Source organism: Erinaceus europaeus, chromosome 20 (assembly GCF_950295315.1).
Source record: "Erinaceus europaeus chromosome 20, mEriEur2.1, whole genome shotgun sequence".
In the NCBI taxonomy this organism is placed as follows: Eukaryota; Metazoa; Chordata; class Mammalia; order Eulipotyphla; family Erinaceidae; genus Erinaceus; species Erinaceus europaeus.
Genome location: NC_080181.1, coordinates 45,675,223 through 45,699,521, shown reverse-complemented (window position 1 = coordinate 45,699,521; position 24,299 = coordinate 45,675,223). Strand labels below are relative to the sequence as shown.

Genomic DNA, 24,299 nt, shown 5'->3' with positions numbered 1-24,299 from the left:
CCCTCTGACACTGCTCTGCACTGGCCCATGCCTGGCCCAGGCACCCTGTGGGGAAGACCTGACTCTAGGATGAAAATAGTTAAGAGAGACATGACCAGAGAAACCAAACCAAGGCAAGAGCAAACAAACAAAACCGAAAAGAGGACGAGCACTGAGACAAGTCTTGTCAAGAACATTTCTCAGAAATAGCTCACGCCTGACAAGTGTTTTTTACATTAACACGGCGCTTACAGTTCCGAGGACAGACAAGCAGTCACTACCTAGAATGGGAATACAAGGCTTTGCTTATTCTATACCTCACTTTCAGACGGACACACAACACCCCTCTCTGGCTGTAAGGAAGAAAGAGTTAAACACATGAAAAATTTCACTAGTGGAAGAATCACTATCACCAAGTGTTTCATAGTGTTGCCAACTCATAATGGTATTTAAGATTTTTCATTCTAAGTTTCAGAGTACAGCTCATGATGCTGGCAGGCTGGTGGTAGTCAAGACACAGTGATGTTGCAAACATCATTCCAATGTCAGCAGAGCATTTTTTCTCAAATCATTTAGTCTCTCTTTCTTTTTTACCAGAGCACCCTTCAGCTCTGGCTTGTGGTGGTACTGGGGCTTGAGCCTAAGACCTCAGAACCTCAGGCATGAAAGTCTTGTTGCATAATCATTATGCTGTCTCTAACATTCAGGCCTAATAGCTTTTAAGAAAAACACAAAAGTGGCTAAGACTGAATCTACTGCAAAAAGAAAAAGTCAAAAGAGTTGGCTCAACGTCACATCTAAAGAAAAGAGATCTTCAGACAATATGCTATCAATTCAGAAATGTTCTACTTTTACTACATGAACAACAGTTAAAACAAAACAAAACCCCACAACTCTCTCAAACAGTGGGATGGTGGCCTAGCAGGTTGCACGGTGGCTGGAGTGCTGGGTGTGAGGCATGAGGTCCAGGGAGTGGGCCCTGGTCTCCATGTGCCAGACTACTACTCTGCTCCCACCCTACTAAATACATCCTTCTTTCAAAAAAGTTAAAGGGAGGCTATGTTGTCACGTGATGTAGGATCAAGAGTAACTAAAATTGGAATTAAGACTTCTGTCTCCCAGTCTTCATATCTTTTTCCTGAAGAAAAAAACCACTAATGGGGTCAAGTAAGGTAGGACCCACAATGGGGTTGGGCAACATGCAGAACAGTTTTCTGGGGGTGTCGGTCTGAAGAGAACAGAGAATGGCATTTACACAGGGTGTTGGAGCAACAGGGGATTGCTTATGTCCAAAAGAAATTGTCCCAATAAGCAAAAATATCTGCAAACAGTCGAAATTATGCTCCTCAGCTGTCCAAAGGAATTACAAATATGGAAAGGGAGAAATGGAGAATGAATCCTTTTGTGCTCAAGTGAACTCTGGGCATTCAGCATGGTATCTCTTTCTCCCCCCACCCCCCTCCACTCCGCTCCCTCCTTCTCTGATTCAGTCCACTGAGCCAGCATGGGAGGAGACACACCCCAGTTAGCAGCGATCAAACTCAGTGTCTAGACTTGGCTTCTAAATATTTCCTATTGGGAGTCGGGAGGTAGCGCAGCAGGTTAAGCACACGTGGCGCCAAGCACAAGGACCAACTCAAGGATCCCGGTTTGAGCCCCCAGCTCCCCACCTACAGGGGAATGGCTTCACAGGCAGTGAAACAGGTCTGCAGGTATCTGTCTTTTTCTTCCCCTCCTCTCTCCTTTTCTCTCTGTCCTATCCAACAACAATGGCATCAATAATAATTACAACAATAAAAAAAACAAGGGCAACAAAAGGGAAAATAAATAAATAAAACATTTTTAAAAAATATTTCCTATTAAAGGAAACCAGGGTCTCAGGGAGATGACCGACTGTAAAACTGGGGGGGGGGGGGAGTCTGGGCCATTTTGCTTTGGCAGAAAGAAGCTGCTAGAGAAAGACAGACATATCGGAAAGACATAGGATGATTTAAACACAAAACAGACTTCACTATCAAAATATAATGGCAAAAGATCAGAACCCACTGAGTAACATAGAGACATGTACAACAATGCTTATACTAACATGTTGTGAATAAATAATTAGGAAGGAAAGTCGGCTCTTCCTTGCTTCATCTCAACTGAAAGAATGACGGAAATCAGAATATTACCACTTGGCAATCATCACAGCAATAATTCATGTAGCCTCTGGTACAGGGTGGGGGTGTCGACACATATTTGGGGGAAAGGTGGAATTGGACCCTGATGACAACAGACTTGTAAAACATCATTTCCTCAATAAAAATAACTCAATTTGTTTAAGGCCACACTGGGTAGTAGTTGTTAAAGCTAGTAGGCCTGAGGGGCTATGTGGTGACGAACCCAGTTGAACGCACACTCTACCATACACAAAGTCCTGGGTTCAAGCCTCCACTCCCCATCTGCAGGGGGGACGCTTCATGAGCAGTGAAGTAGGTCTGCAGGTATCCATCTATCTATCTATCTATCCCTTCCCTCTCAATTTCTGTCTCTACCTAAAAATTAATAATTTAATTAATTAAATTTAGTGGGCCAGAGCCCTGTGAGGAACAGTCTCCAAGTTCTCTGGCATGATGAAACTTACCAATATAGACAGGGGCCTAACTGGGGGAGCCTAGACTGGTCACCTAGTTAGTGTAGTGGTCATAGTAATAGAAACAATAGTAAACAAATCAAAGAGAACACATCAGCACGCCTGTAATTTTCCTGCCAAAAATGCGTGACTTGGACTGTATCATGAAGTAAACAAATTCAAGCTGATGAGTGCCACACAACCTCGCCTCTCTGAAGGTGACAAGTTGATGAATGTTAAGGACAGTGGAGGACCTGTTTCATAGTGGGGGGGGGGAGCTCAGAGCACTTTAAATGGCATTCGTTTTCAGAAAATGGTAACAAGGCATGTGCCTCTATGCCATACAGCCTTTTCTTTTGTAGGGAAGAGGGTGAAGTGAAGCCCTTCATCAGTGATTAAGACACTGGAAATTGTTATACAAATGCAGTGTTCCATAGGAAAAAAAAAGTCGGTTGCTATGCAACAATAATGAGGTATGTTTGCATGAAGTCAACCGAGGCAAAGGAGAGGCAACAGAAATGAATTGTGTTAATTTCCAGGATGGGCATTCAATGGTCAGGGCAGACACTGTGGAGACAGACGGAGGCAATCTCTCTGAGCAGAGTGGCACTGAGCTTCTTGCGAGGTGGGTGGGCACAGAACATTCTGTGAAAGATGGGTCTGCTGGCAGGCAGGCAACTGACCTGCACTACAGGCGATTTAATCTCCAAGTCTGACATACTAAGTATGACTAGCGCCTTCCGCTTTGTAACAGACTCCATAAGACTGCCAGCGAGTGCTGTCAAGATACTGAGAGCGCCCTTCAAAGTACTTGTCTTGAATCTTACTTAGTCCAGCGTGCCTCTTCCCATCCCCACTAACTCGGGTAAAAGTTTCTGAATGGAAAGGAAATTACAAAGTTCCCAAACAAGTCCTCTGTTTGTAACTTTGGTATAAAGTTTGATTATAACTCATCACTACATAGCTTAAGATTAGACAGTGCCTTCCGTTGCTTAGGGCTTTTAAACACTCGCTGACGTGAAGCCAGGCAGGCGTGAGAGCTGCGGCATTGCGCAATTGCCCTATCACATCCTGAGCCGGAGCCGGAGCCTGAAGACACAACTGAGAAGTGACCAGCAGGAAGTGAGGTAGAGATGGAAACAGACTGGGGGCAGGAAATGTTAACACTTTGAACCTCAAGTCATTTCCTTAAGAATGGAGATTAGAATCAGTCTGAGAGGCAAAGAAAATAGATCTAAGATGTAATCAAAATATCATGCCTAAGAAGACTGCAATGTGGAAGAGGGAAGAGTCCTGAATCCTAGGAGTAGGTGTGCCAGAGAGGGGTTCAATCCATGTTCTGGGGGTCCCTCTCAATCTCTCCCACCCCACACACATTCAATACCCACTTACCAGGATCTGATTCTACCGTTCACAGCACCCCCTCCGCCCCCCCCCCAAAAAAAAAAGATGTGTTTAATGAGAAAGACAGATGCACTCAGATGCATACGCAGTGTGGGGAATCAAACCCAGGGCCCCAGTTTTGTCAAGCATGTGCTCTACCTGCTCCCCAGCTGCAAAGCACTGATTTTCATGTTCTTTCTGAGGGAAGCACAGACTATAAAAAGCTCTACATCAACCTCACCCCACAAGTTCTTCATGTGTTCAACCATCATCTTCAAACAAATATAATGGCTACAGCTGGAAAATAGCTCAGCGGTGAAGCACAGGACTTGCGAGCCTGAGACTGCTGGTTTGATCCAGCACAAACGTTAACTGAAAGGTGCTCTTTGTCTCTGTCCTTCTTGTGTGAAAGCCCTTTTTTCACAATGGAGAGAGGCTCCATGTGAAATAGTGGTAAGCCTGAGGGCTCTGGAAGGTGGCAGAGTAGATACAGCCTTGGCCACTCAGACTTGAGATCCCTAGCATCCCACATCTCTTTCTCCTGCTCTAATAAATCTTTTTTTTTTTTAAAGCTTAAATTTTACTGCACCCTCTGTGACTGTAATAGTTTCCCATATACTGGGTCAAGGAATGGTATCCAAAGAGCTGAAAATACTAGGTAATAACTGTAACTCACAAAGTCAGCAATTTAAAATGCTTTCTGGGGGTCTGGGTGGTGGTGCACCTAGTTAAGTAAGTGCACACATTACAGTGTGCAAGGACCTCGTTTCAAGCCCATCTCCACTTGCAGGGGGAAAGCTTCACAAATGGTGGAGCAGGTCTACAGGTGTCTGTCTCTTTCTCTATCTCCCTTTCCCCTCTAAATTTCTCTCTCTGATCAAATAAAATAAAGTCAAAAAAATAAAATGATTTTTTTTTAATGAAGTGCTTTCTGGAATACCCTCCCAACAGAGAGGCTACAAGGACACACAGAGCAAGCTGAGTTTGAAAGGGTCACACAGGGAGCAGGTGGTAGCGCAGCAGGTTAAGCTCGTGTGGCACAAAGCACAAGGACTGGTTAGTATCCCGGTTCAAGCCCCCTGCTCCCCACCTGTAGGGGAGTCACTTCACAGGTGGTGAAGCAGGTCTGCAGGTGGCTCTGTCTCTCTTCCTCTCTATCTCCCCCTTCTCTCTCAGTTTCTATCTCTATGCAATAACAAACAAACAAACAAAAATGAAAGGGTCACACAATATGAAGAGATAAGCATACATTTCTCAGCTACTGAGTAAGCCCTCTAGGGACTGGCCATGCATAGACTCTTACATAATTTTAAAATACACAGAGGAAAGTAACTTTTTTCAAAATAATTTCCAAAACCAAAGTGATTTCCAGCAATGAATACATCCAGAGCGTTCTTGTGCCTGTATTCTTACTCCAAATTAATCTTAACGATTATTACCAAACATAGGGGATGCTGGCTTTTGTGAAACTCTTACCTCAGTATTCAAAAGCTGCCTCAAACACTTCTCCCCACACCTCTAGCTGCCTAACTAGCTTTGGCCCTTAGCTCACCCGGACATGCCAATCCATTTTTGTGTTCACTCTAATGTTTCCTGGAAACCTACCTTGTGCGGGACACTGAAGTTGGGGAGCCAACCATGAATGCACCATGAATGCACAGGCCAACCTAATTCTACAGCTCATGCTGCTGTGTCCCCAGGCCTGTGGGTGTTACAAAATACCCGCAAACCTTCCTTGTGTTTAGAATCTTCATAGCTCTGATATTGGAATGTGTGCTCTTACTGACTGAAAAAACAAAAAACAAAAACAAAACAAACAAAAACAGATGTGGACTGGAGAAATAGCATAGTAGTTTGCAAAAAGACTTTCACAACTGAGGCTCTGAGGTCCCAGGTTCAATTCACAGTATCACCAAAAGCTAGAGCTGAGCAATAATCCTCTAATCTCTCTCTCTCTATATATATATATATATGTGTGTGTGTGTGTGTGTGTGTGTGTGTGTGTATTTATACATTCATTAACGAGTAAATAAAACATACATAAGAAAGAAAACAGAGTTAAGAGGGAGCAGTTTTTTAAAAAAGATTTATTATTTATGGGCTGGGTGACGGCGCACCTAGTTGAGTGCACATGTAACAATGTACAAGGATCCAGGTTCAAGCCCCCGGTCCCCACCTACAATGGGAAAGTGGTGAAGCAGTGTTATAGGTGTCTCTCTCCCTATTACTTCCTTCCCTCTTGATTTCTGGCTATCTCTAATCAATAAAGATAATAAAAAAATATTTCTAAAGATTTATTATTCATTTGATATATGAGGTAGAGGAGAGAAAGAGAGGGGAAGAGGGGGAGTGAAAGGAAAGAGAGAGAGAGAGGGGAGAGGTGTAAGAGTACCACTCCAGCATATGCAGCATGGAGGATCGAACTGGGAGCGCCGGGCATGCAGGTCCCGCTCTCCACCAGATGTGCCATTTCCCCAGATTTCCAAAGCAGTAGCATTCTCTCTGCCAAGGGCACATAAGAAAACAGTGTGTCTTAGGACGGATGGCATCTTAGAATCCATGAAATACGGCTACGTTCCACTCTCCGGTGCCAAGTGCTCAATTCATATGCTCTGTGTGAGTTAATTCTTACCCTTTATGAATAAATCTGTTCACTGTTACAGTTATTCATAGCCTGCTAGAGTCCAAACTTTGTGACTCACGATCTGAGGAGGGGAAGGAGGGAGGCCAAGTGGTAGATTTCAGGGTCATCCTGCCATTGGAGAGAAGTAGCTCAGTCACTATCTTCACCAAGACTCTCCAACACAGTCTGTCAGTTACACTGAAAGACTGTACTGTATTTTTTCCCCATGACTTTTCTGATTTTCTTTTTTTTTTAAATTTTTTTCAGTATTTATTTATTTTCCCTTTTCTTGCCCTTGTTATTTTTTCATTGTTGTTGTAGTTATTATTATTATTGATGTCGTTGTTAGATAGGACAGAGAGAAATGGAGAGAGGAGGGGAAGACAGAGAGGGGGAGAGAAAGACAGACACCTGCAGACCTGCTTCACTGCCTGTGAAGCGACTTCCCTGCAGGTGGGGAGCGGGGGGAGGGGGGGGCCTTGAACTGGGATCCTTACACTGGTCCTTGCACTTTGCGCCACATGCACTTAACCCGCTGCGCTACCACCCGACTCCCCCTCTGACTGTCTTTCTACATGGTTTTCTGTCAAGATCATGAATAAAATCCACAGCCCTCATTTCTTATCACACCCAAATGACTCTGACTGCCCCAATCTCCCTGGAGGAGGCACACACAGCTCCTTCCTTATCCACACCCGGATGCAGACACCTTTATCCTAGTGCCGTCACCTCATCTGGGACACTATGTTATTTAACTGGGTGATCTGACTCCAGTGAGAACACAGGTGGTCTCTAAAAGGAAGGACCCCTCTCATCCGCTCAAACAAAAAGCTGGCCAGCCGAGCCCACCCACCCACCTTTCTAGACTAATTTCCTACCACCAGGTCTGCGTCATTCTCATGTGCTGGACTCTCATACTCCCGTGGTTCCGCATTACTATTTCCCCTGATAAGCCGTCTGACTTTTTTTTTAAGTTTTAAAAAAAATTTATATTTATTTATTTTTCCCTTTTTGGTTGCCCTTTGGTTTTGTTGTTGTTGTTGTTGTTGTAATTATTATTGTTGTTATTGATGTTGTCATTGCTGGATAGGATAGAGAGAAATGGAGAGAGGTGAAGGTGTTGGGGTGTGAAGCACACTAGCCTTGCTGGGAGAAAACATCAGAGAGCAGGCTGGTTCAAGAACATTCCCAAGGTTGCCAGCCCCCTTGTGAGCCTACTGAAGTGGTACTGGCCCCTCAGTCCCACAGGAGAGGTCAGGTGCTGGCCCTGTGCCACAGCACTCTACAGAGGCCAGTCTGTATGAGGCTTAGCCACAGGGGGCAGGGCCTTGCCCCATGCTCACCCCTGACTCTGTGGGGCCCAGGGCAGGCCAGGAGCCCAAGTATCTGCTGAGTGCTGAGTGAGAAAGAAAGACGTTATCTTTCTCTCATTACAGAAACCCCACAAAGATGGGTGACTCACCTTAGCTCCCCTGCTGCCCTGTGCACCACCACCTTTCAGTAGCCAATTAAAAATTACTTGCTGAATGAACGGATGATGAACGAGGTCCTTTTCAAAACTGTTCTCAGCTTGTTAAAATCTCACCTATCTTCTGGAAGTTGCTCAGACTTGCAGGAAAAGACGTTGGCCATTACCGTTAAGCTAAGTGCTCTGTGTTAATATTCTAGATGCCTGAGGCACCCGGACAACCGTGAAAGGAAAAGGGGGGCGAGGTAAAGTCAGCCTCAGAGGAGATCAATTCAGTTCTTTTCCACAGCCTCATTAAAGTCAAGCATCAACCTGTCCATACTTCATGGTATTAAAATAAGAAAGTGGAAAGAGCTACTTGCTCAAACTGCAGATAGAAATGCAGCAGATAAAAGCACACTGGCCTGGACTAAGTGGTAAGTGGGCACTAGACCCCTCTCCTGAAAACCATCTGAAAGGCTGAAGTCCAGAAACACTGACGACAGCGACTGCAGGGGAGGCGAGTGATGAGCTTGTCCACGGGCTACTGAGGTGAGGAACACCACGGTTACATCACTAACTAGGGTCTTAGCAAACAATCTGGCCGTCACACTCCTAGGCATCTGCCCAGCTGACTTGTACAATTATTTCCAGATGAAATCACATACATGCATGTTTTGTCCAAGAGGCTTCATATCCGTGTGATTCCATAACTCCTGGTGGACTCGATTTATTCCCCCCTCCCCTCCAACTAGAGGGTGAGAGACTGAGAGGAGAGCACTGCCCCCGCTTGGGAAGCTCCCCCTTTGCATGTGGTGGCTGGGGCTTGAACCTGGTTCCTGATCTGTGGTAAAGTGTGGGCTTAAGAGGCACTCTCTCCTGTCCCCCAGGCATGAGTCTCTTTGCATAACCATTACTGCTGTTGTTTCCTCCCCCACCCCACCCAGGCTAAAGTTTAATAGTACTTTGTTCACAGATGCCATAAGCTAGAAGCAAGCCCGATGTCCCACAGTTGATGAATAAAATGTGGTACACAGATAATATAAAGTGTGTCTATTCCAGACAATGCAAAAGTACCCAGCAATAAAAGAAGTAAGTGACTGAGTCACAAAAAAGACATGGGTGAGTCTCAAACGCCTGTTTTCTAAGTGGACGAGTCAGTCTGAGAAAGCCACTTGTGTGACTCCGATTACAGGGCATTCTGGAAAAGGCTACAGAGCCCGTTCTAATCACGGTGGCTGCCGAGGGCGTGGCAGGGATGGAAGGGGGATCGTCAAGGAGGTGAAGTGTAGGGCTTTCTCAGGGTCGAGAGACTTCCGCACGAAACTATGATGACAGGTACACAGCATCACACTCTCCTCAAAACCCACGGAGCCCTCATGGCATACAAGGGTGCATGAAGCACGCAGAGACATTTTAAAAGTCAGCTGAAAGGTCAAGGGACTGAACAAATGGTGACAAAACCAAGAAGTCATCTTACAAATGTAGGAAGCCGGCTCGATGAAGAAGGTGGCGGGGAAGGTGCTGGCCTAGACAATCGGGCAGATGGGTAGGGACTGTGAGGCCCAAAGCTGGTGACCCTGCTCCTTACAGGGAGACAGGCTTGGAATCCTGGAGCCACCACATGTGAGCCCTGGGAGTGAACATCTAAATGATGATGATACAGCCAGGGTTCTCACTGCTGGAGTGGGGGGTTCACAGTGGCACAAACTGAAGAGGCCGGGATGTTCTGTGGGGTAACGATCAAAACTAGAACTGTGGCTATCTACTGTGCTTAACTTTAATATATATGCATGGCTGCAGTCACAGATCTTCACAGACACTTGGTCGGCTGGTCAGCGCACACACGGTGGGGGTTTCCTTGTTTCCTTGTTGTCACCTGGGGACACTAGAAGCAAAGGACACCCCAATAGCAGTGAGCACATGGAGTCCCCAGATCTCGGTTTCTAACACCATCCTCCAACAGAGGAAGCCTGGACTCCTTGAAGAAGTGGCTGATTTGAGGACTGAGGTAGGAAATCTATACTATGAGCCTGTAACATCTTCCAGCGTCGGGGGTAAGGAGAGAGCTGAGGGGCAGCTCACTGAGTAGGACATGCACCTTGTCATGTAAGGCCTGGGTACAAGTCCCAGCACCCCATGGCACCTGGGGAAGGGCTGTCTCTCCCTCTCTGAAGAGAAAAAAAAAAAGTGAAAGCTGCCTGCTAACAGTGAAATCACACTTGAACGAGGCCTTGCAAAATACACAAGGAAGGAAAGGGGGGAGCAGGGGGACCTCTACTTCCAACAACTAAAGGCAAAACAAGTCTGGCAGTCAAATGAAGCAGTGTAGTATATAACCCAAACTATAAACTCCACACTCATAAGCTTGTATAAATGTGGATAAATAAGGAAGGTCCATGGCTGGGCTTTAACACATTTACACAGGGCATCTGGGGAAACCCCGTGCATGCCCGGCCACGCACCAGCACACACTCCCTTCACACCACTTAGAGGGTGTCTGCACTGCTGTGGGGACATGACGCTGATGCTACTGCACACTCAGCTGACTGCACTACAACTTTTTAAAAAAATATATTTTATGTATTCCCTTTTGTTGCCCTTGTTGTTTTATTGTTGTAGTTGTTGTTACTGATGTCGTCGTTGGATAGGACAAAGAGAAATAGAGAGAGGAGAAGACAGAGAAGGGGAGAGAAAGACAGAGACACCTGTAGACCTGCTTCACCACCCATGAAGTAACTCCCCTAAAGGTGGGGAACCGGGGGCTTGAACCAGGATCCTTATGCCCACCCTTGCGCTTTGCGCCACGTGCGCTTAACCCGCTGCGCTACCCAGATGTAACTTTTATATGCACTGAGACACCAAAAGAAGGAAAAAAACACTTTAGTACATCCTTTTGCAAATGAGCTTGCAGTATCTCGGAGGCATGCTCGCAAATGCATGGACAGATCGGACAAGTCTCCTGTGTAGAATCCAGAGCAGCTGACACAGACCCTCTGACCTGGGGAAGCGGAGGAGGATCAGTCCCCATATGTGATGCAAAGGCTGTGGTGACTGACTTCCTTCCAGAGAACACAGCATGGAAACGAAAGGAAAGAACTCGGCTCGGCGGTGGGAAGGCTGACTTCATAGTCAAGGAGGGCCCAGAACACTTGCTACAGCCCCAGCGTTTAGAATGCAAAGAGCGAGCCCCTTGAAAACCTAAGGGTGCTTGCATTGTCTGGGGTATTTCATGGCCCATACTCATCTCACGCACATGAACAAGCAGATTTCAAAATCATTCGGGCTCCCAACTGATAAATGCCTAAAATAGTTCATGGCTGCTCCACAGGTGGTAGAAAGAAGAAGGTATTCAGTGTTCTACACTGTCACGACTAGGTACTCCTGTTGAAGAGATACGCACAGATGTTAGCACAAAAACAAAGTAGGACCTATGGTGGTCCTCAATTAAAAACCCTTTGAGAGGAGCTGGGGACATAGCATAATGGTTATGCCAAGAGACTCTCATGCCTGAGGCTCCTAGGTCTCCGGTTCAAGCCCCAGCACCACCATGAGCAAGAGCTAAGCAGGGCTCTTGTTAAAAACAGTCAAACAAATCCTTTGAAAGTGCCTGGCATCAAAGCAGATGCCTCTGTACTCACTTCGTTGAGGCTTCCCAGAGCGCAGACCCACCAATGAAACTTTGCCAGGTTAGCCATGATGACGTCAGCGGGACAGTGGAGTATGAAACTGCGAGTGAATGCTGAAAGATCTTTTGTAGCCAGGGAAAAAAATTTGCTGTAATGGTACCATTACAAATTTCTTACAGTAATAACACGCTGCATTATAAGCTTGCTCAAATGATAAGCTCTTTATAAGGGTTAGAAGCCTGCAGCCCTCTCAAACAAAGGCCTCTCTGTCTTGGGTTTTCCTAGAAGTCAATAAGCTCAAAATCACATCCTGCACAATATCCACTTAGACTCACAGAAGACCCAGTCTTCTCTGGTCGAGGCCGGGTCCCCAGGGCACTGAACAGTCCTGGCATACAATGACAGGGACAGAATTTCACTTTGGACTCTGAGCCCTTCCTTTTTTTCCCCCTTTCTTTCCCCAGAGCACTGCTCAGCTCTGGTTTATGATAGTGCAGGGGACTGAACCTGCCCGTCTTCCTTCATCCGGCTACACGATGCACTGCAAACAGCTCTGTGAGGAACGTCTACTTGAGGTGTTTTCCCCTTTGAGAAGGGGCCTGGCTGGGACCCATGGGCAACGCTAAGTCTAAATTCACACATATGAGCAAAGATAGAAATACCACACACGTGGTCCGGGAGGTGGCGCAGTGATAAAGCTTTGGACTCTCAAGCATGAGGTCCCAAGTTCAATCCCCGGAAGCATATGTGCCAGAGTGATGTCTGGTTCTTTCTCATATATAAATAAAATCCTTAAAAAAAAAAAAAAAAAAAGAAATACACACACACACACACACACACACACACACACGAGCCTGCACAGCCACACTCCATTTTCTCACTGAGAAAGGCCCCCATGCCAATCAAGTTTGAGAAACACTGGTTTACAGCATACCTCTAATCTTACACAACTCTGCCTCTTACTGCTTCTTCCTGACCTGGATGGAGGACAGCGCTGTTTCCCTGCAGGTTCATTCTTGTCTTGTTCTCTCTCTAGCTACTTGTTACATGCCAGACAGTTCAACAGAGATGACTGGAGATGAAAACTTCAAAGCAGCCCAGGAGGTGATGCAGTGATAGAGCAGGAGACTTGTCTGTGTGTGGCCCTGAGTTCAATCCCGAGTACTGCATGTGCTAGTGATGTTCTGGTTTCTCTCTCTCCCCCTCCTCCCTCCTCCTCTCAAAGCTCTGCTGTTGCTGCTACCTGGCTATCCTCAAACCTCTCACAAAGTGTAAACACACCACCTTTTTTTTATGTAGACAGAGACAGAGAGCAATTGAGAGGGAAAGGGGTGGGGAGAGAAAGACCCTGCAGCACTGCTTGTGAAGCACTCCCTTGCAGGTGGCGACCAGGGTCTTAAACCCAGGCCTTCGTACATGATGACATGTGCCACCACCTTGCCCCCTAAAAACGCCGTCCTGATTGTTCAGAATGATGTAGAAACTCAGTCACATTAGGGCAAGAAGTGGCCAAGATGATGCCTCGTCCACACTGTTCCCACAGTTCACCCTCTACCTGTAACTGCCCCCCACACACACCCTTGCTTTTCTGTGTGTCTTATACGGGTATGCCCTGGCTTGCCGGTGGTGTAGTATTAGGAGGTATTTTTCACACAGACTAGCCCATTCTCAAATAATCATATGCTTTTAAAGCTCATTTTATTCTTAATACTTTAAAAAGGCTCGTATAGAGTTTTGAATCCTGATAAGTGATTTAAAAGGCAGACTGCCAATTTATTACAGAAATTGGGGTGACAACATTTGTGACCTTGATCTTTTCAGCTGCATGAGAAATGCTATTCAGCTACATCTTCACACTAAAGAAAACGATGTGTCAATCCTCCCTTGTAATAACGTGGCTAAGAAACCCTTTCTGTCAGGTAGACATAATTCCACTACACTAGGTGACATCCTTCCATAAGAAGGGTGCTGAATACATAAAGCCTACAATTCAAAGCCTTATTTATGTAGCTTGAAATCTGTGCAGAGTCCTCAAGAGACTCTGAGTTCTGAGTGGCTCAGTGTTTTGAACACTTCAGGACTTCCCCTAGTGCCCTGGCATTCCATATACACATGCTCGATGCCAAGCATGAGTTATGATAAGATGCATCACTTTAATTAGTCCCAGAAGCCACCCTATAAGGCAGGCAACTTCTCATCCTTTTTTTTTTTAAAGGACATTAAGGTCCTAACATAACTGGTAAAGAATGAAGCCAAACACACTGTGATTCAAGCCCAGTTCTACTATGCCCAAACCAACATCTGGGGCATCTGGCCTCAGCTCTCACTCCTGCACCCCTCCTGCTATCTCCTGTTCAGCCCTTCTACTTAGCAGCCCTGGTCCCCATGTCAGAAACACATCACACACACAGTTGACTATTCTATCTCTCTGTACCTCAGTCCCACTAGAATAGAAGGGATCAGGGCCTTTGCTTTCTGCCCTGTTGTGACCTGTTGTGACCCTAAACTAGAATGTCTTGAGCCTAACAGATATTCACAATTTATCTGAGAAACAAATGTGTCTGAATACTGTAACCGATTGGTAGGAAGTCTTTTGTATTTTTAGTGCATAATTCTGACTTCCTAGAAAAGAGAGTGATATTCAGAGTTGCTTAACTATAAAAAGCAAATTTTTAAAAAAAAGATTATATTTTTAAAATATTTTATTTCTTCATTTTTTAGGACAGAGACAGCGGAAAGGAGACAGAGAGGAGGAGAAAGAAAGAGAGAAACCTGCAGCACTGCTTGTGAAGCTTCCCCATACAGGTAAGGGGCAATGGGCTTGTAACAAATATAGCACACACTGTAATGTGTGTGTTCTACAGTTGCGCTACTGCCCAGACCACCTCCCCCTCAAATCTATTTATTATGTAGGAGAGAGTGAGTTTCACATGAGGCAGAAAGTAGAAGAGACAAGACAGAGTTAGACTACTCTGGTACTTGTAATGGAGTATTTATTCAAGAGAAATAGCAACGTTTGGTAAGGATGGTGAGCTCTGTGGTGTTTAACTTGCTCCATTTCCATTCGAGCACTATCATAGTCTTGGATACGAAGTCCACAGGCACCTGGGAGCAGCAGTGAGAGGCCGGACAGGGATAGCGCTCGCCCACTGCTCTTTCCCAAAGCACGGGCAATAGCTGGCCAGTCTAGTGAGCCCCATAGGAGGGAAGACTTCCCTTACAAAGCTGTCTTTATTCACCTCCACCTAGAGTGCTCCCACTGCAAGCAGCCAGGGAGGGGTCGCAGGTGGCTTCTATTTTAAAAAGCCTTAAGCCAAGGCTGAAGACATATTTTGCCTTATTCTGGCTGGCAACACACAAAGGATCAGAGAGAGAGAGAGAATGAGGCATTTGCAAAGGTTTTGGTAAATTTTATTGGAATAAACAAGTTTAGAAATAGTCGCCAAGAGATGGATGGACAGTAAAAAGGAGCCAGCTGAGCCTCAGGTAAGGTAGGAGAGTGCTGGTTACATGCATTTCCATAAAAGCTGGGTCTGTGGGAAAGTAGGGGAAGGAGCCATCTGTGACCACCTGGTGCCAGGGGGTGGAGTTCTATTCAACGGTCAGGTATGGAGGCCTTGCCTCTTGACTGGCAGACAGAATCTGACTGGGAAGTCTTTGCCTGGGGTTATTTCATTAGCTGTTGCTATCCTGTCAGCCTGTCAAGAACCTTATTTCTAAATAATTTTATGATACAGCAAAGGCCAGTTATCAAAGTCCTGGATATTAGACCAGAAACTCTACAGTCCTGTTCTCTGTCTCACCTTGGATGGAACCTGAAGGAAAAATATGGGGTGGGATGAGTCAGGAGGAGAGGGGTGAATACTGGCTCACCTCGCACGTAGGTGCAACTCAGAGATAGGGTCAGAAAAGGGTGTGCACAGGGTGAACCCAGACTAGAGGTGAGGTACTGCACCAAAGCAAGGGACTCTGGGGAAGGAACAGAATAGGGGTCTTGAGTCCCAGAGTGGGTGGGTGGGGGGCGGGGGAAGTGATAGTATTTTGCAGAAACCTGTCACTCGGAGAGAAATTGTACCTGTGTAGACAACTGTGCTGTAAGCCATTAACTCTCCCTCCAATAAAATAAATAAAGAAATAATCAGTCCTAGGCTATTGTTGAACATAAGACTGAGGCTATGACTAACAGCTGGGACAAAAGTAGGCTTCCTTCATATTCCCAGGACCTAGCAGGTGATGTTCATGTCAGCAGAGACCTGAGAGGACGTGAGCCCTCTGACAGACCTCAGGGCTCCAGCAGGAAATGAGGTCACCAAGGAAAACTGAAAACGGCATGTTTAGCGCCGATGGGCAAGCACCAAGCAGAGCTCCTCAGCAAAGACCGAGAGGTTTCTTGGTCACAGGCAGCTAAGGAAACGCCTGCCCTCTGCCCCTTCAGCGGCTGACCACTAAGCAAACCAGACACTCTAATGTCTACACACACCAAAATAACTGCAAACTTCACAGCACTAGCTCAGAAAAGTCACACACAGCTATAATATCAAGCCCTAGCGAGGGGGCAGTCTGACCTCCACACTTGTCACGCGACAGTATTTGCCAGTGTTTTACTGTTTCACAAGACTGTGAGATTCTCGGAGTAGAGTTTCACAGACATACAACATTCCTGTACCTTGACACTAAAAAGAACCCTCCACTTCTCTCCACTCCCACCTTCAATAACCACTGCAATGTTTACAGCCTAAGAATCTGTTTGCCTGTTAACATTATTATTCTGAAAGTCTATTTGCCTTAGTTCTCTATATTCCACAAGCATGAGTGAAACCACAGCCTTTCACTTCTTTACTTGTTTTACTTAGCATCATCACCCAAAGTTCCACCCATTTTGTCTCAAACAACACATCCTCTTTTTAAAATGGCCAAGTAACATTCTACTCGGTAGACATACCCTATATTTTCTTTAATCACACACTGAAGGGTATGTAAGTTGATTGTGAATTTTGGCTATGCACTCTATTAGCATAAAATCACAAAGGCCATCACACCTTGACATCTGGGTCTAACCACAGGCATGTCAGGGTCAGTTGAGTGATGGACAACATACATAACAACAGTCCCCTTAGGGGACACCATTCGGCCTAGGCGAGCAGTAGGCTCTACCTACCATCCAGGTTAGTGTAATGACGCCAGAGAGTCACGCAACAGTGAGAACCCTACCACTGCTGAGACCTGACTCCTGCCTTGAAGTAATACATGACTATTCAAATTCAAAGAAACTTAAAAGCTACATGAGAAGTGACTCATCATGAAGGAGCCTTTGAAGGCTGCCAAGCAAGAACTCTATGTCCAACAGAAGTGAAGGAGAAACGAGAACGGTCCCAGGTTAACAAAAACTGGGTACTTACCACTTACACAGCTGCCTGCGATGAGAAAGAAAAATTAAAGGGTGTCTTTCAGACTGAAACAAAAGGGCACTAGACAGTCACTCAAATACCAATGAACACAGATCTCTAAAAGAGCAGCTACATAGGTAAGTAAGACCAGGTGTATAGTTTACCACTTTCTCCTTAATTTGAAGATAAAAGCCCAGACTACCAATGTAAGGATGTTCTACACCCCTTTATAAACCAGGCAGAAGAAAAGGCCTTACCTTCTCTTGTTTTCCTGCCAGCTCAAACAGCAGTGCTGGGCCCATAAGTGACCCCCTAAGAGCTACTTACTGGGAGTTCAGGGCATTGCAACTGTTGTGTGCGGGTACACTGGTGTGTCTCACACAAGTACTAGGTGTGTAAACACTAACAGTCCCTTCAGGTCTGGGTGGCACGGGTCTAAGTGGAAGAAGCTAGGTTAGGGGGTCAAGAAAAGCAGGAGCCCTTTGCAGGCAGTTGCGCTGATTTGTGATGTGATATGGAAACCATTGGGAAACTCTGGGCTTAACACTTGATTAGAAAAACAGCAGGGGGTGGCGGTAGATAGCATAATGGTTATGCAAGAGACTCATGGTTGAGGCTCTGAATCCCTGCACCACCGTAAGCCAGAGAGCTAAGCAGTGCACTAGTAAAAAAAAAAAGACCAGTAGGGTGGGAGAGATGACATAACGGTTCTACAAACAGACTCTCATGCCTAGGCCGTGACCAGGTTCAATCCCCAACACCACCACATGTCAGAGCTGAGCAGTGCTCTGGCAAAATAAAATAAATAAACGCAGCTAAATGAGTGGAGGTTAGGAAACACACACTACCAGTTATGAAATGAAGTTACAGATGAAGGAAGAGACTACAATCACATTTTTTCCATCACAAATGAAAAGCATTTAAGCCATTTGCTGAAAAAAAAAAGCCAAGGTCATCAAAAACAGGCTGTGTCTCTTTAGCCTTCTTTCCTCAGAGACTCAGCCTTTCCCTGTCTTTGGTGACCTTGACATTTTTCAGCAAGTGGCTTAAGTTAAAAGTTAAAGGTCAATGGGCTGGGAAAACAGCATAACAGTTGGACTCTCAAGCCTGAGGCTTCAATATCCCAGGTTCAATCCCCAGCCCACCATAAACTTGAGATGAACAGTGCTCTGGTAAAATAAATAAAATTAAAGGTTAAGGTGTAAGTCACTCTTAATGGGTGGGGGCCAGGACTATCTATCTGTATTTGGGGAGTTAGGGTACCTCAGAACACAGATACATGATAATATAAACAAGTTTTTTTTTTCCTTTCAGATAGAAACAGAGACAAAGAAAGAAAGAGACCGACCAACCAACTGACCGCAGGACTGAAGCTTCTTTTAACACAGTGGAGGCCAGGCTTGAACCTGGGTTGTACACACAGCAAAGCAACACACTATGCAAGTAAGCTATTTTGCCAGCTTTGAAATAAAACATTAAAACAGGTCTTTCTAGGTTTAAAGGATATGCATTATTATTATTATTATTATTATTATTATTATTATATCCCTGCATCTTTTCTGTGAAATTTAAATCATTTCCAAATACAATTTTTTTAAGTCATGCTTTAACAAACACCCACCAGGAGTAATCAAAACAAGCTTAGAAATGAAACTGGATTCTGAATCTGACAATTTAGTTCTCCTATGAGTCATTTTAATTATATTAGTGTAATCCCAAGGCATTATTTCTACTTGCAAAAAAAAAAAATTATTCCTTCTGGCTAGGTTTATAATAGAGCTAAATAAGTACCTTCCCAAGACCTACAGCTTAACATAATTATCTTTAACAGAAGATTCCAACCCAATTATTTCTCATAATGTGAGCTTTAAGCAAGAAACTAGCTTTACAGGAAGTTTAATAAAAGTTCCTCATCCACAGGAGGGATTAATCTCACCTGAGCAGTGAACGCAATGATAAATCCTAATAAGAAGTTAGGTTAGAAGCACTTAAAGCCCTACGGGGGGTGGGGGGTGGAGAGATGGGGAGATATCAAAGGTTTAATAAAATGGTAAATGTCCTAAGACATAGAATTCCTAAAATAAAGATGAAGACACCAAGTGAGAAGCAAAACTCTAAGAAAATACACAGAATTTTCTCAATTCTTGTGGCCCAAGGAACAATAGTCTTTCTTAAAAAGACATCAAAAAAAAAAAAAAAAAAAAACCACAAATCACACAGGATAAGAATGCTAAAATTAGACTAAAATTCACCATTTGCATACAATAAAAGTACCACATTCAAAGTGAAAAGACAAGCTGCACCTCTTCTGCTATTTTAGCTGAAGGGAGGGGAAGGAAAAAAAAAAAAAAGACAAACAGCACTGGAGAAGACAGTCTCCAGCACAGGGTAGGTCATCTGATGCTAGGTCTGGGAGGGCAGGGCAGCGCTATCTGGCCATGAGGACCTCTGAAGGAATGAAAAGGAGCAGGGCCACTGTGTGAATGGGACTGCCCGAAGGGCTCCACAATCCCAGCAAGAGGCAGGGAGCACCCTGTGAGGGAGCGAGGACATTTTCCAGAAGCCTGGATGGTCTGAGAGGGGACCCAAGGGGCCAACAAAGTGATCCCTGCTCTCCTGCTCTGGGCTTTCAAAACTCTGACCATTGCATCGTATGGGGGGGGGGGTTTTAAGACTGAAAACTGTCTCTTCCACCCAACAGCCTTAAGACAGTACTTTCTAACTGTACCCTGGCACTGGGGGTAGATCAAATATCCTAGCAGACCCAGCATACTGGCTCTCCTGGTGTCTATTTGGCATTCGGAAAGCATGGCATGGCATGGCATGGCATTCCAACACTGAGACTTCTTTTCTAAAATTCTCTCAAAGATCAACCTTGCTTCTTACAATTCCAGTAGGAAGTCTAGCACCTCAGAGATCAGAGGCAGCCTAGATCATTCCAAAACATACAAGGCATTACATAGTTTTAACCACAACGAACCAGGTATGGTTGTATAAGTACTTAATTAAGGATGGGGGAAGTGCAGAAATACTGCTAGTTGTCTCCCACTTACAAATGCATGAAATCCCCCAAACAGCTTTCTGGGTTAAAAAAAAAAGATGACAGAGACCCTTCCTAGACCCAGAGAACATTCAGACTGCCCTGGGAGGCAGCTACAAGATTACAGGACTCGCTCATGATTGGAAACATAGCTTTTATAATTAGAAATTACATGACAACAACTTCCTGTATACTTGAAAATTTCAACTTCCCCTAAAAGTTCAAACAGAAGAAATAGAGTGATTCTGGAGACATTTAAAAGCAAGTGAACTGGGGGGTTGGGGGGGGGGGGGAACAAGACCAGACAAGAACACTGTTTATCCACTTTAGAAAGTGAAATCGAGAGAAAAGCTTTCTGTTTACATGAGAAAGTGTTTCCTTTTCTTGGGTAAAAGGCCTAGTGGCTGTTCCTTCTACTGCTATGATTATCATATGTTTATCAATCTAAACATGATACATAAACACAATTTTCTTCACTTGGACTGATATCAGACTCTGCCAATAAGCAGAAAAAAGTCAGAAGTTAGCTCATATCTGTAGACTATTAAAGAGGAAAAATCTACAAGAGCAATGTCTTTCCAAAACTTGTATTTATTTGCCAAAGTTGAGTCAAAAATGACCTACCACCTACCCCCAAAAGGAACGGACTATATTGCAAATGTATAGACAACTGATTACCAACACAACAAATGTTATTTGCTTTGTTTTATCATGTCATTTATTCTATGATTTTATGTGTGTATGTGTGTGTGAGATCACTGGAGCTTCATCACTTCTTTTGTCCAGATAGTAAGAGAAAGAGACAGAGGAAGACATCACAGCAACAAAGTTTCTTCCAGGATAGCAGGGGTCAGGCTCCAACCTGGGGCTTGCATGGCAAAGCAAGTATACTATCCAAGTGACCTCTTTTGCCAGCCCCTCTATCTATGAATTTAGAACATTTAAGTTTCTAAATGGTGTAGGGGTCAACATGATCAGAAAATTCAGGCTTCTGGGAGGACAGGGACAGAGAAAACACTCCACAACCGTGTGATCACATCAGCGGTGGAATCAACAGCAGATGCCAAATTAGCCGAGTTTTACAGGTAATCATGAGATTATCACTGAGACCTTCAGCAAGTCTCATCTCTCTTTGGAACCCAATTAATTCTACAGTAACTAAGCAAGGTATCAGGATGGAAGTACAGAATACATGTCCTAAAAACGCAGAGAAAAAGTGGTAAGAAGGAATCAGAAAAAAAAAATAAAACGAAAACTCAAGAATGGAGAATATCTTGAGGCCCAAGAGGTGGTGCCGTGGATAAAATGTTGGACTCTCAAATGTGAGAGCCTCAAGATTGATCCCCAGCATCCTGGGCCTGTGTCCTGGTCTTTCTCACTAATAAAAAGAATGCACCAGAGCCCAATACCAACTGCCAGTCTGAAGGGGGGGGGGGGGAGGGTATTTGTTTCCATGCTTCTGCTCTTACCTCATAGGACCAGACGCACTGCACCCCTGCAAACCTCCGGACGCAGCGCCCCACCTCCACGTCCTCATGAGTGGTGTACATCTCCCGCAGGCACTTGCCGATGTGCGGCACCATTCTCCTGAGCACCTCGCGGCTCAGGATCACGCCGGGCCCTCCCATGCAGAAGTTCTCGCCAGGCTCCAGGGCCAGCTTGCCCATCTCCTCCGTGGTGCCCAGCCCTGTCTGGCCCAGGAAGAGGGGCTCGCTGCTGTTCAGACTCCTCAGGAAGCTCTCCAGCCGGTCCCCTTTGATGTAGACATCGTCATCGGCTCTCATAAACCATTCGTACTTGTCCAGGTAGTGGTCGTGCATGTACTTGAGCATCATGAAGGACTTCTTCTGGGGCGGGTAGGAGTCGTCCACACCCTGCAGGGGCACGATGGGGATGGGGATCGAGGTGTCGGAGCCTTCGCTGGAGAAGAATTCCACTTTCCCAGGGATTGTCTTGGACCACGTCCTGAAACCCAAATAAAGATCAGTGAGGGGAATGGTTGATTTTTTTTTTCTAAATACTTACTTATTAATTCCTTTTCAACTGCCCTTATTTTATTATTGTAGTTGTTGCTGGATAGGACAGAGAGAAATGGAGAGAGATAGGGAAGAAAGAGAGGAGGAGAGAAAGACACCTGAAGACCTGCTTCACCACTTGTTAAGTGACTGTCCTGCAGGTGAGGCGCCAGGGGCTCGAACTGGGATCCTTAAGCTGGTCCTTGTGCTTTGCGCACCCTGCACTTAACCTGCTGCACTACCGCCTGACTCCTGGGAATTGTTGATTTCAAGTTCCTCCAAGATAACAAGAAGCCATTTGCTCCTCAGACTGGAAGCCAAGGCTACCAGTTACTGCAAAGTTCACATTTAATTTGGGGGAAAAATTACATAAAAGCATGACTTCTCTACAGAATAACTAGGTGTCAGCTAAGCCCAGAAGCCAAGCTGCCAGGCATACAATCAGCTCCCTTCCTCCCAACTCCTGTGTATCCAGTAAATAGAGGAAATCAGTGGGCAAATCCTCCAATAATGGCAAATACTGCAACAGAGAAGGCCTCTTGCCCATTCATTCAGCAACCTGTCTGTGAATGTTCGAGGGCAGCTGGGCAAGGCCAGGCAGATGCAGCAGTGAACACAACACAGTCCCCACCCAAATCCTGGAGTGGGACATCAAGGCAGAGGACATCAACAGTCACAGGAGACTGGGGGAGCACACACTTCACTGTGTGTGAAGACCGGGGTTCAAAGGTGCTGGAGTACCTTACGAAGGGGAAACCTCACATGCCTTGGAGTAGTGCTATGTGCTTCTTCCTCTCTCACCCCTTTCTCTCTTGGGAGGGGGGGGGAGGCAAAAGGCAGGGCTTGGCAGACCCATAGGGGCAGGGTCTTCCAGGGATAAAAGCTCCCACTGAGGAGTTGGGAGATGGGGAGACAGCTTAATGGTTCTGCAAAGAGACTCTCATGCCTGAGGTTTCAAAGTCGCAGATTCAATCCCCCACACCACCATAAGCCAGAGCTCTGCAGTGTTCTGATTAAAAATAAATAAATAAATAAAATAAAAACAACACTAAACTTCCATGAAAGTGACTAGAAGAGAGGAGAGGAGGGGAGAGGAGTGCATTCTGAAATTCCTGGGCCGGCAGCAGGAGCAGGCCGGGCTGAGAACTGCCAGAGCTGCCCAGACAAGTTTCCAGTGGGAGCTGCCTGGCTATTAATTAGAAGGAAACAAAATCCAGAATCCTGCCCTGAACCATTTGGGTTACGGGTTTCATGGTGTAATTTGCCTCACACTTTTCTTTATGCTGTATATTAAGTGCTGAAGTAGTCTACTGCTCATTTATTCTACTTGTAGAAAAGAAAACATATCACAGAAAATAACTGGGCAACCCAGGAGGGGGTGCGGTGAGTCAGGTGTTGGGTTTGAAAGCCTGAGGTCTTGGGTTCAATCCCTGGAATTGCAGGTGCCAGGTGATGATGCTCCTTTCTGCTCACTACTCTTCCCTCTCACTCTCTCTCACCAATAACATCATAAAAATAAAAAATAAAAAAGTAGGGGGTTAGTGGCAAACTGAGATTACACATGTACCGATTACTATATTTTACTGTTGACTCTAAACCATTAATTCTCTCCAATAAAGAAAATATTTAATATTTCATTTATTTACTTTAATCAGAGACAGAGAGAGAGACACTGAAGCACTGCTCAGCTCTGGGTTATGGTGGTGCTGGGGAATGAACCTGGGACTTCAGAGCTTCAGGCAAGAGAGTGTCTTTGCAACACCATTAGCTTGTCTTCCTATCCCTCAGAACATATAGATCTTTTAAATATTTATTTATTCCCTTTTTGTTGCCCTTGTTGTTTTATTGTTGTAGTACAACATATTTTTAAAAACAACAAAAAAGAAAATAAAGGGAACCGTAGTGACTTGATCACAAAGAGATAGTTCTACCTTTGAAGGAATGTCTTGAAGAGAAATATCTGCAAAGGTATACAGTAATCTCAGGCTGGGGAGAGAGCATAATGGTCTTGCAAAAGACTTTCATGCCTGGGGCCCTGAGGTCCCACATCCCATCTTCAGCACCACTATAAGCCAGAGCTGAGCAGTGCTCTGGTCTTTCTCTCTATCTCTCTCATTAAAATGAAATATTAAAGGCCAGGCAGACAGCACAGTACTTTATAAAGCAGACTTTCATGCCAGAGGCA

General features: G+C 45.1%; 1 protein-coding gene across 1 annotated transcript in view; it reads right to left on the bottom strand.

Annotated features, from left to right (window-relative positions):
- The window catches only part of CHSY1 (chondroitin sulfate synthase 1), a 63,565-nt gene that overhangs the window by 25,223 nt on the left and 14,043 nt on the right, over positions 1–24,299 (bottom strand). Inside the window, exon 2 of the mRNA XM_007529257.3 lies at positions 21,569–22,064. Within this exon, the coding sequence (XP_007529319.2) occupies positions 21,569–22,064 (496 nt within the window). The remainder of the gene's footprint in view (positions 1–21,568; positions 22,065–24,299) is intronic.